The sequence below is a fragment of the Pseudochaenichthys georgianus genome, chromosome 7 (genome assembly GCF_902827115.2).
Source record: "Pseudochaenichthys georgianus chromosome 7, fPseGeo1.2, whole genome shotgun sequence".
Taxonomy (NCBI): domain Eukaryota; kingdom Metazoa; phylum Chordata; class Actinopteri; order Perciformes; family Channichthyidae; genus Pseudochaenichthys; species Pseudochaenichthys georgianus.
In genome coordinates, this window is record NC_047509.1 from 2,757,815 (window position 1) to 2,777,649 (window position 19,835).

At 42.6% G+C, this 19,835-nt stretch overlaps 1 protein-coding gene across 2 annotated transcripts in view; it reads left to right on the forward strand.

The window, feature by feature from the left end:
* The first annotated feature begins 1,075 nt into the window (after positions 1-1,075).
* Positions 1,076-19,835, forward strand: part of fgd1 (FYVE, RhoGEF and PH domain containing 1) — a 46,683-nt gene continuing 27,923 nt past the window's right edge. Inside the window, exon 1 of one of the 2 annotated variants that reach the window (XM_034088238.2) lies at positions 1,076-1,351. In XM_034088238.2, coding sequence (XP_033944129.1) covers positions 1,246-1,351 — 106 coding nt within the window. In that variant the 5' untranslated portion in view covers positions 1,076-1,245. Of the gene's footprint in view, positions 1,352-12,156; positions 12,412-19,835 lie in introns of those variants that run through there. The other variant, XM_034088239.2, reaches the window with a different exon arrangement.

Here is a 19,835-nt window from a genome sequence, read left to right on the forward strand (position 1 = left end):
CCTGATTCAAAGCACATTCTTCTCCTAAAAACATGGCAACAGTTGTTTTCTTGTTATGGCTTAAAGGTCCTATTATCCTCTTGTTCAACAACATATTAAAGGTCTCGGGTACAAAGCATGTCTCTGAAGTGTTTGGCTGACACACCAGACAGATCGTGCATTGATCAGTGATGGAGCCCTCTGCTGGCAGACAGACTCTCACATGATCCTTTACTTTCATCTGTGCTGCTTTTAGAACGATACAAATACCATGAAGTGATGAAGAGGAGAATCAGCTGACTGACTTCTGCAGCTCTGATAGAAAGAGGAAAGAACAAAAACAAAAAACTGCTGCTGGAATCTCTCTCCACACAGTTTTCCTTTTGCTTCAAGTTTCAGCCTCCAAAAAAAACAAGAAAGGAGGAGAGAAAATGAGAAACAGACCATGGCGAGGAGGAGGAGGGGAGCTGGTCTGGGATCAGATATCTGCATGCCGAAGGAGGAGGAGGAGGAGAAGAAGAAGGAGGAGGAGGAGTTGTGGTGTGTGTCTGCAGCTCACATCAGATTTTCACACAAAAGCCTGAAGCTACCGAGAGAAAATCTACCGACTGTCTGGAGGAAACTGAAGCAGGAATAAAGAGACCTAAAATCTGAAGAAGATGTAAGAAAGGAAGCAGCAACAGGGTAATTACATCTGGGAAAAAGTGGGAAGTGTAAGGAAAAGTGAAACTGTGTCTCTGCTGGAGCTGAGTCGGCACATTCTGGATTCTTCATGGGGGAAAATACTGAGGAAAGTTTAATTTAAGGAGATAAAATCAGCTTTTGTCACTTTAACTTCACGTGCATTCGGATCTAATCTTGGGGAAACTTCAAGAGTCATCAGCTGATCCGAGGAAGTATTTTTTTTTTTATCTTTAAATCACATTATTTGGATTCTACTGAGACGGGAGATGGAGACGACAGGATTTTAAAGTTTTCTGGTAGAGTGACGGGGGGAGAGAGAGGGGGAGGATGAGGGAGGCGAGACGATGACCTCCTCATGACTTCCACCAGAAAAAGGAAGTAGAAAAAAACAAAAACAGATGCTGAACTTTTACCGAAACCGACTTAATTCGATGTGATGAACTCTCTGAGGACTCGACAGGAAGTGACCGATTCAAACGGAACCCTTCAAATTAAGAGTCTGGTGTTTAACAAAGGTGGAGATGAACTGAGGCTAACGGGGCGTGACCTCTGACCTCCGTGCACACGCTGGTTCCTGTGGGCATGCAGCCCTCCTTCTCCACTCAGTTCAGCACCATGAGGTTCTCCTACCACCTGAACACCTCCCCACCCACTGCCCCCCCACACAGCAGCGCCTCCCCCAGGACAGGTGAGTGAACTGCAGCTTCAATTAGTGACACCGATTTATACCAAAGTGCATCGGTTCCCTAGAGGGCCGCGAACGCATTGCAAGTGGGCCGCCAAATCATTTGCACATGTTCTGAATTATTTAGCCTCCGTATTGTTTATGGTTGAATGTGGGCCGTGAACATTTTTTAGATTCTTAAGCCCCGAGTTGAAAAAGGTTGGGAACCGCTATTGTATTTATAATGCTACTGCTTTCACTATACTGTATATTGCTTTGTTTATCAGACCTATAGTGTATTTATAAGTTGACTGTAATGTGTATTTCAGTCAATATTTGTATTTATACTTTGACTATCCAGTACATATCAGGCCTATAGTGTATTTATACTTTGACTATCCAGTACATATCAGGCCTATAGTGTATTTATACTTTGACTATCCAGTACATATCAGGCCTATAGTGTATTTATACTTTGACTATCCAGTACATATCAGGCCTATAGTGTATTTATACGTTGACTATCCAGTACATATCAGGCCTATAGTGTATTTATACTTTGACTATCCAGTACATGTCAGGCCTATAGTGTATTTATACTTTGACTATCCAGTACATGTCAGGCCTATAGTGTATTTATACTTTGACTATCCAGTACATATCAGGCCTATAGTGTATTTATACTTTGACTATCCAGTACATATCAGGCCTATAGTGTATTTATACTTTGACTATCCAGTACATATCAGGCCTATAGTGTATTTATACTTTGACTATCCAGTACATATCAGGCCAATAGTGTATTTATACTTTGACTATCCAGTACATATCAGGCCTATAGTGTATTTATACGTTGACTATCCAGTACATATCAGGCCTATAGTGTATTTATACTTTGACTATCCAGTACATATCAGGCCAATAGTGTATTTATACTTTGACTATCCAGTACATATCAGGCCTATAGTGTATTTATACATTGACTATCCAGTACATATCAGGCCTATAGTGTATTTATACTTTGACTATCCTGTACATATCAGGCCTATAGTGTATTTATACTTTGACTATCCAGTACATATCAGGCCTATAGTGTATTTATACTTTGACTATCCAGTACATATCAGGCCTATTGTGTATTTATACTTTGACTATCCAGTACATATCAGGCCTATAGTGTATTTATACTTTGACTATCCAGTACATATCAGGCCTATAGTGTATTTATACGTTGACTATCCAGTACATATCAGGCCTATAGTGTATTTATACGTTGACTATCCAGTACATATCAGGCCTATAGTGTATTTATACGTTGACTATCCAGTACATATCAGGCCTATAGTGTATTTATACGTTGACTATCCAGTACATATCAGGCCTATAGTGTATTTATACTTTGACTATCCAGTACATATCAGGCCTATAGTGTATTTATACGTTGACTATCCAGTACATATCAGGCCTATAGTGTATTTATACTTTGACTATCCAGTACATATCAGGCCTATAGTGTATTTATACTTTGACTATCCAGTACATATCAGGCCTATAGTGTATTTATACTTTGACTATCCAGTACATATCAGGCCTATAGTGTATTTATACTTTGACTATCCAGTACATATCAGGCCTATAGTGTATTTATATGTTGACTATCCAGTACATATCAGGCCTATAGTGTATTTATATGTTGACTATCCAGTACATATCAGGCCTATAGTGTATTTATACTTTGACTATCCAGTACATATCAGGCCTATAGTGTATCTATACAGTTATTACAGTGTATTCTGTATATCAGATCCTGTAGTATGTTTGCTTTTACTGCAGTACAAACTTTATATTTCAGAAATATATTCGTGTTCCTAAACCATTCAGGACTTTATGAACCAACAGTGGTATTTTGAAGTTGACAGACGGTGTGAAGAGCTCAAACCTGGAGCATGTGATCCCCTCTCTGTGTCTGCAGCTGTCTTATCCATTTCTTTGTTTGATTTGCAAACACACTGTTGGAGCAGTCACGTTTTCTCTGGATGCATACTAGAAGAATTGGTGGTTCTCGCATACCTCCACTGTACAAAGGATAAAGAAACAGAGAAAAGTCCTGTTGAATTATTAATAATACATCTTATTCAACATGTGTTTATCAGCTGCTTAAAGAAAAACAACCACATTTATTGTATATTGACGACATTAAAACCACACATTAAAAGGTCAGTTATGGTCGGTGTTTTGAAGGGGGGGGGGGGGGGGTCGGTCCGGTCCGGTCTCTGATTTGTTGTGGGAGTGAGTTCCATGGATGTGTAATCAGAACTGGACACAGCGTCGGAGGCGGGGCCTCGTTCTTTCCTATGAGAGCTGCTCATTGGCGCAGGAAGGCAAAATGGCCCGACTTTTGAGAGAGCGAAACATCACAGATTACCCATCATGCCTAGCTGTCAGAGCAGAAGAACCCGTATGTGCGCTCACAGAGCATGCACCCCTTAAGCCCCGCCCCCGAGCTCCCACTCTCGGCTCAGTAGAATGAATGGAGACAGAAAATAAATCTAGGTTCGGGTTTTAGTGCATTTTATAACTTTAAGGACCGAATGATTTTAATAAGGGCTATAAAATAGTTCATACTGGGAAGTTTAGTTAGTTAAAAAAAGTATCCGCTGATTTACAGACGTCTCTTTCCCAATGTTAGTCAATGGGGAAAAGTCTTTCCGGGCCCAGTGACGTCACGGACTGATACGGAAGTTGCAGTACCGCCGTTTGGACACAACGAATATTTTCATCAGAGTCCGGCGCACTTCCTGGGGGCTCGGATGAGCCTTACAGGATGCTGTAAATTAAGGCTAATGGCAATTCACAAAACCAGACCACTCTCACACACCTCGTGCCGTATGATCCAAGTGTCATTAATCCATTGGTATGCCTACCACACAAACACATGACTTTACTCTAAAACACACACACACACACACACACACACACACACACACACACACACACACACACACACACACACACACACACACACACGGCCTCCTGCTGTGAGACTGGACTGATGTTTTGAGCCTGTGTGTGAACACATTAAAGCTCTCAGTACATACACAGGAAGTGAGGCTGGGACACACACACCAGTAGTTAACCTCTGACCTTTGGCTGGGTTGGGCCAAGTCCAATCAGCAGCGACAGAGTTAAAGTCTCGATACAAACAACTGGTGTTGTTCCAGCTATATTTAACTAATGTCTTCGTCTCCTGTCAAATGTCTGTGTTGGTTTTTCCCATCTGTAGTTTCCGCCTCCCGTCTTCTCTCTCAGTCAAAGAACACTGGACACACTGTAGTCCAGGAATCTGTTTATTCAAGTGTTTCATCTTATTAATATCGAGCATTCCAGTTTGTGTTGAGCAAGATCAGCTTTTGACTCTTTCCCAATCCCTGGTGTCATTGTGACTTTAAGTGTGCTCATTTAGTGACAGATGGTGAAGTGGTTTAAAGAGGGAAGGGAATGAAGGATGCAAAATATAGAGGAGGCTATGTAATGACTTCAAATGTGGGTTTACAGCAAGGAATGATATGTGCTTATATAAAGGAGTTAAGATTTCCTTTAATTATCTTTGTTGGAATCGGGGAAAAGCTAAAGTTGAATTGCTGAATGATACGACTTTTACTTTAAAATGGGTCAAAACGTGCTATTATCGTGTACACTTAAAGTGAGAGTCGGGGGGTTTTATTTTGAAAAACAAGCCTCGTCTTGAGCTAACTGTAGGATATGTTATGATACAGTTACTCTGACTTACTTGGGTCTTTTATTTTGAAGAGCAGGGTGCCGTTAAATGGGAGTTTATTACTAAGGAAATGTAAAGAATGAAAAAATATTGAATAAACGTTCGCAATAAAAACTGTATTAAAACCTTTTTTTAGAAAATGAAAATAAAGAACTAACTTCCTGGTTTTAAGCTTTGTACTTGTGAGTTCCTAAATGAGACCAATCGTAAACAGGCAAATCCTCCAATCAGTAATCGGTACTGATAAAACTCGAGCACACAGTTAACGGGAGACGATCAGGATGTGTCCAGCTGCAGATAAAGAAAAATTGTGTGTGTGTGTGTGTGGTGTGTGTGTGGGTGTGTGTGGTGTGTGTGTGTGTGTGTGTGTGTGTGGTGTGTGTGTGTGTGTGTGGTGTGTGTGGTGTGTTGTGTGTGTGTGTGTGTGTGTGGTGTGTGTGTGTGTGTGTGTGTGTGTGTGTGTGTGTGTGTGTGTGTGTGTGTGTGTGTGTGTGGTGTGTGTGTGTGGTGTGTGTGTGTGTGTGTGTGTGTGTGTGTGTGTGTGTGTGGAAATATGAATCAGATCGACTATACGTCTGGGAATGCATTTTTGTTTTATGATTGTAATAAAACAGATGTCCGCGTTGATATGTTCTCTTTGTATGTTTAATAAAAGGTGATGGTCTCCGTAGTTAAACTGATATTATACTTAATGTGGTTCTGCGAATAAAGATGAAATATTATTGTGATATCTGTGGAAAACAAACAATCTCTTAAACTGTTTGTGTTTTGAAGGCAATCCGATGAACACGGTACTTTAATGTTTTAAAGATGACTGCATGAATAAATCAGTGGAAAGCATGAGGCAGCGATAACATGTCACATTCAGTTTAATATGCCATGACGTTACTTTCATATTGTTTCTCTACATTAGCTGTGTGTCAGTGTGACGGGACAAGGTTCTACTTTAGGGAGGAGAAAGCAGATCCTCTGTTTCTTAATTCAGAGAAATAAAAGTGTGTGTGTGTGTGTGTTGCCCTGCTCTTTAAACCACTTCATCATCTGTCACTAAATGAGCACTTAAAGTCACAATGACACCAGGGATTGGGAAAGAGTCAAAAGCTGATCTTGCTCAACACAAACTGGAATGCTCGATATTAATAAGATGAAACACTTGAATAAACAGATTCCTGGACTACAGTGTGTCCAGTGTTCTTTGACTGAGAGAGAAGACGGGAGGCGGAAACCACAGATGGGAAAAACCAACACAGACATTTGACAGGAGACGAAGACATTAGTTAAATATAGCTGGAACAACACCAGTTGTTTGTATCGAGACTTTAACTCTGTCGCTGCTGATTGGACTTGGCCCAACCCAGCCAAAGGTCAGAGGTTAACTACTGGTGTGTGTGTCCCAGCCTCACTTCCTGTGTATGTACTGAGAGCTTTAATGTGTTCACACACAGGCTCAAAACATCAGTCCAGTCTCACAGCAGGAGTGTGTGTGTGTGTGTGTGTGTGTGTGTGTGTGTGTGTGTGTGTGTGTGTGTGTGTGTGTGTGTGTGTGTGTGTGTGTGTGTGTGTGTGTGTGTGTGTGTGTGTGTGTGTGTGTGTGTGTGTGTGTGTGTGTGTGTGTGTGTGTGTGTGTGTGTGTGTGTGTGTGTGTGTGTGTGTGTGTGTGTGTGTGTGTGTGTGTGTGTGTGTGTGTGTGTGTGTGTGTGTGTGTGTGTGTGTGTGTGTGTGTGGCCTCTCCATTACTATACTTGTGGGGACCTACATCTGTTTACACAGTCACGTGTGGGGACTCGCCTCCCTTATGGGGACAAAATGGAGGTCCCCATAGGGGAATCATTAATTTTAGGGTGAAGACTTGGTTAAGGTTAGGATAAGTCTCCAGGAAATGCATGTAAGTCAATGTAATGTCCCCTGAAGTGATGTATACATTGTGTGTGTGTGTGTGTGTGTGTGTGTGTTACTTTTACATAGTGTGTGTGTCATGTGAGCAAGCAAAGCGGAAAAACCCACAGACAACGTGGCAGAGAGTAGGAACGGTTGCTCCCATAAAAGAATACAAATCTAAAGAGTTCTCCTCAGTCTATTATAATTAGACAGTTGTAGTAATAGATATTACTGTAGATATTTATTTTTAATGTTCATGATTATTTGTTCATCTGCAAAATATTGTTTCTGCTCCTCTCGTGTTACATGTGGAGCTTTTATTGTGAAAGGTAGATTTAGCTGCTGGTGCTTTTACTTTGAAGGCTGATTAGTGGCTGGAAATGTGAGCGTGAGGTCGACCGCGTCAGTTAAACGGTGAATCTGCTCGGCGTGCAGCGCTTCCAGTTTTCCATTTCAACTTCCAGGTTTTGCAGCAAAGCATTCTGGGATTTCATTTCACATTTCTGCACTTTGAGTTATGCTTTTTAACTTTCGTCATTCAGGCCGATTCTCTACAGGAAATGCATTTTCCAGTGTTTTAGTTCCAGCGTCTCTGAGTACACAGCGTCCTGCGTCCAACACACACGGCACACATGTGACACTTGTTACATGTGAAGCCCGAAGTCAATCCCAGTGTGCTCCCAGCATGCAATGCAGCAGCAGGACATGTAGATATGAATGAAGAGGGGAAAGTTAAAAATAGACGACTGAATCAGTGTGTGTGGTAGTTTCACTGTGTGTGTGTGTTTCCGACACACACACAGTGTTCCTGTGTAGAGTCTCTTCATTGTCTCTAGAGTTCCTAGAGAGTTCATACGGTTCTTTCTAGAGTTTCTTCTTCTTCAGATTGTTGCTAGACAGTTCCTGTTGTAGTTTTTAGAGTTTCTTGCTTTTCTGCTCATGTTATATTTTCAGTATTTCTGCTTTTCTTCTTAGAGTTTGTGCTGTGGTGTTGAAGATAGTTTCTACAGTTGTGTTTTGGGAGTTTTGCCTTTATTGTGGATCCAAATCAAGGGGGGGGGTCAGCATGTACACCCCCTCAAGTTTGATGAGCAGCTCCAGAACATCTGTTCAGACCCGGCTGTCACCTGATCCCTCTCCTTCACAACTTGCCTTTTGCAGATGCTGAAAACAATAAAACGCTACAACTTCGAGATGTCCCGCCCCTTATCGTACAATGTGTTGGAGCGTTGGCCAATAGAAGTGTAACTTAGTGATGTCATTATGTTCAGAAAGTAAACAAAGGAGTCCAATGGAGGCGTTCCAGGAAGGCAGGGTGTGACGAAGAAACGTTGTCTAAAGTCAAAGATGACCCGAACACCAAATGATACACTTTTTTTTTTAGAGACCTTCGGACTTGGCTAAAATTGTCCGAATCAGTTTTGTAGTGTACGTTGTGGAGGATATCATGAAGCCTTGATCCGATACAAAAAACTAGAGCATAGTTATTATATCATTTTAAATTTTAACAAAAATTACGCGATTTACAAAATACACATCCTGTAACAGATATCGCAGCCAGATGTTTGCACAGCTGTTAACGGCACACGTATATATCGCACATATTGCAGGTAAGGGACAACCGCAAAAACCATAACAGGGCCTCTTTAAAACTCTCGAACACACAGAAGACAGAACGACCGAATGTTGGAGAGACCGTGTGCACGCAGCATTGATCTGGGTGTAGGTCTGACTTGGAAACTGTCATGGGTCCCATGAGCTGCTGGTGTCCTGGAGACAGAGTGTGTGAGATGCCGAACACTTAATCATGATGTCACTGCTTCGATTCCAGCTGGGACCTTTGGCGGCTTTCGTTCTCCTCATATAGCCATAACACTGTGACACACACACACACACACACACACACACACACACACACACACACACTTATTATTTGTCCCGGGGGATGGACGAGCAAGCATGTCTCTCTTTGGGTCACTGGGTCGCTTACTGTTGCACTGGGGGGAGGGGACGGGGAGGCGTGTGTGTGCATATATGTGTGTGTGTGTGTGTGTGTGTGTGTGTGTGTGTGTGTGTGTGTGTGTGTGTGTGTGTGTGTGTGTGTGTGTGTGTGTGTGTGTGAGGTCAGAGGTCAGCCTGTCGTTTTATCTCCTCCCCTGCCAGATGATAACAGTGTGTGTGTTCGTTTCCCCTTCACTCGGTTGCGTTGAAGTGTTCGGGTGCGTTTGTCTTTCAGATTTAGAGAGAGGTGACTTTATCCTCTTCAGAGGGGTGGAGTTTAACTGTCTATCAGTACAGTAACCACAGGGTGCGTTTGATTTGTTGTTTTCCAGCCGTGACTCCTCTCCCAATCATCTGCCCTCTTCAGTGACTTGGGTGTGTTTGATTTAAGTAACAGTGACTGGTGTGGGTGCGTTTGATTTAAGTCGAGACACTGAAGACATGGGGGGTGTTTGTTTTGATCACCCTGTCTGTCTGCTCTACAGGACAAGCAGCTCCATCACAGGGGTGTGTTTGTTTTCGTTCATCATGTCTTCTTGACCCAGCTGTCGGGTGGAGTTAAATCAACTTCTGATCAGGTTTGTTTCGCCTGTTGAAAAAACCCTGTTCCATTTCTAACATCTGGTCAAATAGGCATTTCACATCCTTAGAAGTGGACGATCGAGACCTTATTGTCGGTATTAAGACACATGTGGAGTGACTAAAGTTTATTAGGGAACATTCTGGATGGGTTTGTCTTCCCGTCAGCCTTTATTTGTTCCATGCTGTCTGCGTTCCAGTGGCTTTTTAAAGGAAGCAACACCTCCCACTCATGGTGGTCTCTTAATTTGAAAAACCTGCAGGAAGTGTTGAGTTTCAGCAACAACAGTAGTAGTGGATACGTGAGTCAGACGGTGTTATTGTTGAATCTCTGCTGTGGAAAAACATAAACTGTTATATAAAGTGATATTATATTCATCATGTGTTGCAGGCCAAACAATCCTTTGATGTTTTTATCGGGACTCATTTATATTATTTGAGGATTTGATTTGGTATGGACATAATCTGAGTGAACACACACACAGCGCGTGAGCTAAAGGTCAGCACTTCAATGTGTGTGTGTGTGTGTGTGTGTGCGTGTGCGTGTGTGTGTGTGTGTGTGTGCAGCAGATGGTGAAGGCTCCCAGGGGAAATAGAGGTAAATCTCTCCATTTAGAGCAAAGGCAGATTAAATATCAGGGTTGTTGATGTTATCGGAGGGGGCGGGGCTTACCTCAGGTCTCCTCTTTTTCGATTTAAAGAGGCCCTATTATGCTCTTCGGTGTTTTCCCTTCGCTGTAGTGTGTTATGGTTGTGTGCATGTTACACTAAGTGGTTGACCAATCAGAGCAGACTGGGCTCTGGTTTCAGACAGAGGGTGAAAAGAGGTGCTGCCGTATGAGAAAAATAAAGAGCTTTTGAACATTAAAGTGGAGACATGTCCCAGTAGAGGCACACATACTGATATACACCTGAACATCAGCAGGATAGGGCCCCTTTAATTTCCCTTTTTTTGTAAATCAGTGAACTTTGACACTGTTCCTCTAATTTGTTTTTCATTTTGGTAAACAATGTCGACAAGTGTTATTTTTTTTGATCAGCCAGCAGTCGATCTACAGTAATAAGTTGACAAGCTGCCAACAAACCAAATGTGGGATAAATAAAGTAATATACAATAAAAGGAATTTATTATTCCTGTAGTATTTCATCTACTAATTTAATTCATTTCATAGATGCAACTTTTTCAAACCCCAATGCTAAGTAAATACAGTTGGAGGAGGAAAGCAGTGTGTGTCATTATTTGGGGAAACATGAGTCAGCTGTTCTGTGTTTGAATCTGAGAAGTGGTGTGTCATCGTGTGTCAGCTAGCAGGAATACCACAGGCGGGAATTTGAGTAATTTATCAGGCTTTCTTTTTCTTTTCGCAGACACATTTTGTCACAAGTCTCAATATACAATATACAAGCTTGAAACTTTACAGGGGTGCTTGAAATCGGTATCAAGTCATTGCGAGTATTTGGTCAGATATCGCAATTGCCAAATGATTCATGACGTCAGAGGGATTGATAATTGTTGCATCATTATTGTCATTATCATTGAAGATGTAAATTCATCATGAAGTGATTTGATCTGTACCAAACAAAGATATGTTCTTAAGTTCATCGAAAACGATTTGTAGGCTGGGACTTCCTCCTTCCACCACTATCCTTCATTTATCAAATATTAACACATATTTTGCCACTGATAAATACTGCGTCTCCTGCAATTCGAACATTGAGTTAGGCCGTATTGTATTAGGCCGTATACTAGCTGGATATTTAGAAGCGAAGGGTCCATTAGAAAAGGGGTTAGCAGAGGTTGCATAGGCTACAAGTCTTCTAGAAATAATGTTCAAATACAACACAAATATATGTCATATCTTATTTGACTGTTTTTTTGCTGTTGGCCAACTTTATAATCCCCGAACATCAACAAGCGCTCCGGTTCCACGTGTGTGCGTCACTTTTTAGTGTCCCCTGGTTTCCGTTGTGTTTTCAGCTTCTTGCAGCGTTTCGTTTATGCAGCGCCCATTTCCTCAAGTTGCTGAAGATGTTTTGGCACGATTGTGTTTTCATATTTGCGTCGTTTTTGAAACTGCAGCCATTTCTTGGGCCGTTTGCACCTTTCGACCTCCGTAGATAGTATATAAGGATCATCATCAATATAATAAACCTTAGTTATGTTACGCTTTTCAAACAGTGACAGTGAAAACAAAACACACAAGAAACCCATAGAATGAAATGACCTAAAAACCCGAATCCAAACACATTATAAAACAGAGTCAAAATACAATAATAACAAAATGCTGTCACATGTATCAGATCACATGATCACAATTTTCAGTCTCATCATTTTTTACACACCAGCCTCTCTCTCTCTACCTCTCTCTTAATATGTTGTCAAGGCAACCAACCCCCCCCCCTCTCTCTCTCGCTCTCTCTCTCTCTCTCTCTCTCTCTCTCTCTCTCTCTCTCTCTCTCTCTCTCTCTCTCTCTCTCTCTCTCTCTCTCTCTCTCTCTCTCTCTCTCTCTCTCTCTCTCTCTCTCTCTCTCTCTCTCTCTCTGTTGCTCTGCCTCCGCCCGCCTGCCGCTCACACACCGGGTCGCCCTGTGGAGCTAACCGAGCGGATCTAACCTACTTATCCGTCCACAAGCCGGACCGTCGGTGTGTGTGAATGTGTGGGTCGGAACCATCCAGCTCCGGTCCGACCCGTGCCAGTGTGTGTGTGTGTGTGAGTGTGTGTGTGACCCGGTTTCTTCTCCGTGCTTAGACCGGGAGAGCCCTCTCTCTCCGCACCAACATTCTCTTTAATGACCGGATTTGTGTTTTGCTGCGCGATGTACATGGACAGAAGCAGCCTGACCAGAGGTGAGTATCACCGTGTGCTGCATGTTTACACACTCACACACACACATCTGCACCGTGTACTCGTATACCTGCTGCTGCTGCTGCTGCTGCTGCTGCTGCTGCACCAGTACGCGCACAAGGGGACGCGCACACATGCAGCTGCAGCCTTCTCACTCCACCGCGCCTTTTCCCCTATGCGTTTTATCTTTTTTTACGTGCACAAATATGATTAATGTGAGACATTCTCATAGTGGAAGAAGGGGGTTGGGAATGACATATGCGCGTTCACATAGGGTGCCGTGAACGCGCTTACACTGACCGACATCTCGCCGCAGTGAATGTAGGCTATGGCTGCATGATACTGCGTCTGCCAGATGTGTGTGTGTGTGTGTGTGTGTGTGTGTGTGTGTGTGTGTGTGTGTGTGTGTGTGTGTGTGTGTGTGTGTGTGTGTGTGTGTGTGTGTGTGTGTGTGTGTGTGTGTGTGTGTGTGTGTGTGTGTGTGTGTGTGTGTGTGTGTGTGTGTGTGTGTGTGTGTGTGTGTGTGTGGGAATCATCTTTATTCAAACAGTGCTGCAGGTTTGTGTGTGTGATGCACACACGTGACATTAAATGTAAAAATATATTAATGATCCAAAAGGATGTCAGCTGATCAATAATCTCTGATTATTTAATTAGGACTGACACACACATACCGAATCCAATCAGGTCCAGTGTGTGTGTGTGTGTGTGTGTGTGTGTGTGTGTGTGTGTGTGTGTGTGTGTGTGTGTGTGTGTGTGTGTGTGTGTGTGTGTGTGTGTGTGTATGCATGCGTGTGTGTTGTCATATTATTGATTGACTGCTAATCCATTGATTTTGGACGAGGATGCTGATTGGAGGATGGATGCACAGCAGGATGGAGATGGTGCCAGTTATTAGTGTCGGTTTGTTTCTGCAGACAGACAGACACACCCCCACCCTAAACACACATACACACACGTTTAAACACACATGCACACAGAGGGAGCAGAATCTTCCCATGTTAACCCCTAAAATGCTGTTAATGATGAAAAGTGTTATATCTGACAGCTGTCACGTGTGTCGCTATCATTATGCCTGCTGCAGACGATGCTTCACCTGTAGATCTCATCCCCACCTGTGATCTGCATCTGAAAACTGGTCTCTAAAGAAACACGCGTTAATGCAGCAGAACATTTAATTCGGACCACATCTGGAGGTCTAGTCTGCCATTATATACAAAGATTGTGTATTTAGAAGTAGATCCATACATGTCTTTTGAAATATATAGGCTATGGCTACATATGTAAAGGCCATAGAGGAAGTCTCCTGAAAAGAGACCATAGTCTAAAACTGCTAAAGTATGTTTGCCTCAAGCTTTATAAAGGATGCAGCTGTATGGGAATGTATAAAAGACAGGAGACATTAGTGATTATGCACAAACACTTAATTCAGACCACATCTGGATGTCTAGTCTGCCGTTAAAGACCAAGATAGTGTGTTTAAAAACAGCTCAAAGACTACTTAAACCTCTAAAAGATTCACAATAACATTCAAACGTACCCTAGTAATAATAATAATAATAATAATTCCTTACATTTATTATAGTGCTTTTCCTGAAGACTAGAACGTCCCTAAAGATGACTAGAACCTCTTAACATCTTATTTACTAAAGGGAACTCCTTAGTAGTAAAAAAAAGTGGGCGGTGGTGGCGAAGTCGATAGGGACTTGGCTTGGCAACTGGAAGGTCACCAGTTCAAGTCCCGTCAAGACCAAGTGCTACCGAGGTGTCCCTGAGCAAGGCACCGTTCCCCACACTGCTCCCCGGGCGCCGTTCAAAATGGCAGCACACTGCTCCTAACACTAGGATGGGTCAAATGCAGAGAGGGATTAATAAAGTAAATCTTATCATCAGAACTTGATGAAGAACCATTCAAACTAATTGACCTCCAGAACTGCACCATTATGTCTTTGGCATTATTTGATTGTCTTTTTTACGGCCCTTTTTATGGTTCTTAAGATTTTCGTTGCCAAAATCTATGATGTAGCGATTGTGCACATATCTATGAAGCGCTGGAGTGTTGCAAATCCTCCTCAGTTATGTTTAAAACCATCTAAAGCAGAGGAGTATTTTCTAGACTCCCCAAGGATTACTCCAAATGTAAGATTTTTACCAAAAGACTTCACAAATACTCGTCTAAATGTGTCTGATTTACATAGAGACAGTGCAGATACAGTCGTTTTATGTTAAAGTGACTGTTTGCCTAATTTCCCAGGCTCATAAATTATTAAATGCCTTTTGGGAAAGACATTTTTATATACTTAGTGTAGTCTGAAGTTATGTCAAAACACAATATTAGGTCATTGTGACTAAACTGTTTGGTGTCTGTGGGGTCAAATAACATCCAGGAATTCACAGTAATCTCAAACTTCAATCACCTAAAGGATAACTTCAACATTTTATGAGACTTCCTGTCACTTCCTGTCACCTTGAACTCCTTGGTTCTGGTCATCATTGAGGGGGTCAAATGGTTATTCTTGAGGTTCTAGAGATACTTGGTACCTATATCTAGTTCTACAGATGCTTAGTCATTGAGAAGGTTCCAGAGATACTTAGGGTGCATTCACACCTAATAGTCTGTTTTCTGGTGCGCACCAGACCACAGTTTGTTACATTGTTTCATTTTTCAGAAGGTTCGGTTTGCGCAAAACTCAAACGGACTATAAACTTTAAACACAAGTCATGTGCAGTTCAACCATTGGTCGGACATTACGGGGGTTAAAACGCAAATCCCGGCAATTTCTACCGGAGCCTCCGCCATGGAGCATCGGCACTTTCGGCAGATTATTCTCATGCTGCTGTTAGTCTGGAGATCAACAGACATTAGCGGCCCGCGTATATGATTATATAATCAGTAGGGCTGTCAAGTTAACGCGTTAATAATGTGTTAACGCAAAAATAAATTAACGCCACTAATTATTTTAACGCGATTAACGCATGTGTATTTTTTGTCCTCGGCCGCCCCGTAGTTTCAGAGCGCATCGAGTTTAAAATACCATCTACAAGCTGATGCTGACAGCCCCGCTCCTGCCGCCCGCTTGTGGCAGACCACACTTCCACGCTCACCGGCAGGCACCGCCTGGCCATCGGGAGGACCGGGAGGGTGTGTGTACGTGTGGTCCGAGCGAGCGAGAGAGAGACCTTATGTGCATTGTTGTTGTTAGCATCTGGTGCTAGCTAGCTGCGCTAACGGATATAAGGAGCTGTTTAAATGAAAACAGAGGAGCGACATTTCGCCACAACTGCACTTGACTTGATGATTGCAGCGTCCAGGCAGCTCCCGTTCGAGCATATGCCTTGAGTTGCACATAGCTCCAACGATCACACACACACACACACACACACACACACACACACACACACACACACACACACACACACACACACACACACACACACACACACACACACACACACACACACACACACACACACACACACACACACACACACACACACACACACACACACACACACACACACACACACACACACACGTTCTCACTCCCATCCCGTCACATATTGACGGACGGTCAGGGCCCCTCCCCGTCACTCTATTACGTACAGGGTACCCCTTGACCGTCAGGCTTCTACGGGCAGGGCGTCCCATAGACCTTCATAGACCACGTGATCAACAACAATGGCCGACCTTCGTGTTATTCTCGGTGGAAAATGCCTATTTTAAGGTTCATTTGGCCATTAAAATGCGTTTTGATGTCATTTTATTTGTGCAGTACATGTACATGGTGTTTAGTTTGCTAGTTATGACGAAGATTACTTCATGAATGCTAACGTTTTTTGGTGGAAATGTGTTTTTTCACAGCAAAGTCACCCTCTGTACTTGGACTTATTGGGAGAATCTAAAGGCAAGAACATCCCAAATATTAATTTAGGTCTTTATTTTAGACCTTTAGTGTTGCCGTCTGTGAGGAAAATACATGGGGCTCAGAGCCTCGTATTTTTAAAATCTTTTTTTCCTTCTAATTTATTATTCTTTTCAAAATAACACACTGTTATTTACTCACCAATAACACACAATTATCCTTGCTTTTATTTATTGGTTTAACTCCATAATCTCGGTCTTTTTTGGCGTCTGTCAGGAACTGAATTTCAAAATAAAAATAACCGGAAACAGACGTAGGCATTTCGAGCGATTACCCAAGATCCTCAGCTATGGTTTAAGCTCGCTGATTGGATGTTTTAGCCGCAATGCATGCTGGGATTTGGTGTTTATATGATATGAAATCCGGAATAGATGTTAAGTACTCTTTTTGGATGTTCTGGAGATGCTCAGTTGTCATTAAGGAGGTTCTAGAGATACTTAGTAGTCATAAAGGAGACTCCAGTGGTCAGTGAGTGGCTATGGAGGTGCTCTAGGAGGTTTAACAGGATACTACTACTACTACCTTCTCTGGGCTTTCTATTTGACATGTATTCAGCCGGATAAAACCTGGAGGGATTACATATATTTTACAATGGCGATGTGACCAAGATGTAACGTTTGATGGCTTGATCAGTGCATTCCACCATCTTGCTATTAAATGTTACAATCTGGTGTGCATTGCGCAACACCCTCAGATGAGGATGAAACCTTGGAAATGAATGGTTTCCCTCAATGGTTTGTTGGATCGCAACACGTTTCCTGAATGGAACCATTTCCAGAGTCAGAGCTAATTTGATGGAAATGTATTTAAAGAACAGAACCAACAGTGTGAATATGTGTGGATTAATATCACAAGAGATTTGTTCTAGCACTGTTTATATTCTGCAGTCATTTATATTCATTTTGACTTTTTGTGTGTTTGTGTGTTTCTGCGTGTGTGTGTTTTCTCCAACACGATGAATCAATGTAACGCCTCTGTTTGATTCTATTTATTTCTATTTTGTGCAGTACACTCTCTGCTGCATCAGCTGTCTGCAATATACATCACTGACACGTGTGTGTGTGTGTGTGTGTGTGTGTGTGTGTGTGTGTGTGTGTGTGTGTGTGTGTGTGTGTGTGTGTGTGTGTGTGTGTGTGTGTGTGTGTGTGTGTGTGTGTGTGTGTGTGTGTGTGTGTGTGTGTGTGTGTGTGTGTGTGTGTGTGTGTGTGAGTGTGAGAGAGAGGGGGAAGGGTTTGTGCACCAGAGACATGGATGTGTGTGTGTTACAGTAGGATGGTTTCTGTGGAAGCTCAGTGTGTGTGTGTGTGTGTGTGTGTGTGTGTGTGTGTGTGTGTGTGTGTGTGTGTGTGTGTGTGTGTGTGTGTGTGTGTGTGTGTGTGTGTGTGTGTGTGTGTGTGTGTGTGTGTGTGTGTGTGTGTGTGTGTGTGTGTGTGTGTGTGTGTGTGTGTGTGTGTGTGTGTGTGTGTGTGTGTGTGTGTGAGCTGTGAAGGTGACAGTGCTGCAGCAGCAGACTGGCTGTATTAAAGGCACAGTAAAATATTTTTGGAAAACCATCTTGGATTCTGTTTCGGTACAGAGATACATCGTTAACCTAGCTTAGCACAAACTGCTAGCCATCCTACATCCTAAACTAAACAAATACACGTTACGAGGTTGAACGCCAGGAATATAAATCTGGGTATTGTTTGGGAATTTTCAAAAAAGCCTGGTCTTACTTAAAAGATATCTGCAGGAATGGAGAATCCTTAGTGTGTGTGTGTGTGTGTGTGTGTGTGTGTGTGTGTGTGTGTGTGTGTGTGTGTGTGTGTGTGTGTGTGTGTGTGTGTGTGTGTGTGTGTGTGTGTGTGTGTGTGTGTGTGTGTGTGTGTGTGTGTGTGTGTGTGTGTGTGTGTGTGTGTGTGTGTGTGTGTGTGTGTTAATCAGTGTTCAAACAAAGCAAAAATGACTTGCGTAGCCAATATCACTATTTATAAACTTGCCTCAGGGTTTTACCATCTCTCCAGGATACAACAACATTGCAGGTCCAGAGAAATATCTAACGTGGTGGAACAAAGATGCTGACCAACCTTCATTTGTTCCCATGACACCAACAGATAACCTTTTGACCTGCCCTCCTCCTAACTGACCTATATACCGACACACCGCCAAACCTACCTATCTACCTACTAACCAGTCTATCTCGCAGGTTTCTGCCAACAGACATTCCCTAGGAAACACTTATTTACCTCCTAGAGACGCTTGGATCGACTAGTAATCCACATGTACCCGAATAAATTATGTTTTTCAATTTAGAGACCCCACTGCTGATGACATATTGCTCTTCATTGGTCCGGTTTTGTTTTAGTGCGATACGATGACGCTTTGATTGTCAGTTAAAGTCTGTAAATGTTCTGCAGATATCCCAGTTATTTATCTGATAATTGCCCAAAGTGACTTTCACACGCCTCGAGACATGCCTACGGGAGAATTGCCGTTAAGTGTCTTGCCCAAGGACACTTTGACATGTTGATTGCGGAGGCTGGGGAGCGAACCGCTGACCCTCTGATTGAAAGACACCCACAGCCAAAAAAGAAGATCGGTTTCACAAATCAGAATAACGGAGAAGTTGCAAATGAATGCCATTGTTGACTGCTGAACAACTCTTGAAAGAAATTACAGATGATACTACGATACCCACCTACTACTGGCTGACCTACAAACTTACAGACTGGAACATGTACTTACCTCCGTACCTCCTGACTGGCTCAAACCCACCTGCAATAAATCATCATAAATACAACCATAGTACACGATAAAAGACAATAGTATATTCACTCATGACTTACATGTACACAGTTTTGCACAAACACTAACAATTATGAGCTATTGCACAAACCCCTTGGCTTACATTTCAACCTCATTACAATCATTACGTCGCCTACACACGGCGGCGTGCGTTGCCGCTTGGCTGTGGGCGTGTCTTGAGCTTGGGGAGTTTACCCGAGCAACGCGACCAACAACCAATCACATGCATCTCTCCTGTCAATTGCATAACAGGTTTTACATGTCACACTTTATATGATGAACATTTAAGACATTAATGCCTATGGTGCTATTTTACGCAACATTCCATGCTGGCTAAATACTGTCTGTCTGCTAGCTGTCCATTCAAACGAAGTACACTGGATATCCCAAACAGGCGAACACCTACCAGTTTCACCCACTGTCTCTCCACCTCCCTCCCTGAACAGAGACTGATCATAAAGAAGCGGGTGATTCCCTACCGCTACGTTTATTTTATCCTCCAATTTTTGGCATATGAGGAAAAGACCTGCGTAGTCTCTCCCAGCATACACGCGGTTTGATTGGCTAGCGCTTGTAGTGGCAGATTTGCTTACGCGGGATTTGATTGGCTGACGCCTCCGTCGAGGCTTCAAAAGTAGAACATTGCTCTACTTTTGCCGCGTGTACAGTACATTAATGATCTATCTTTCTGTATTACAACACGGCTACGTATCAACTAA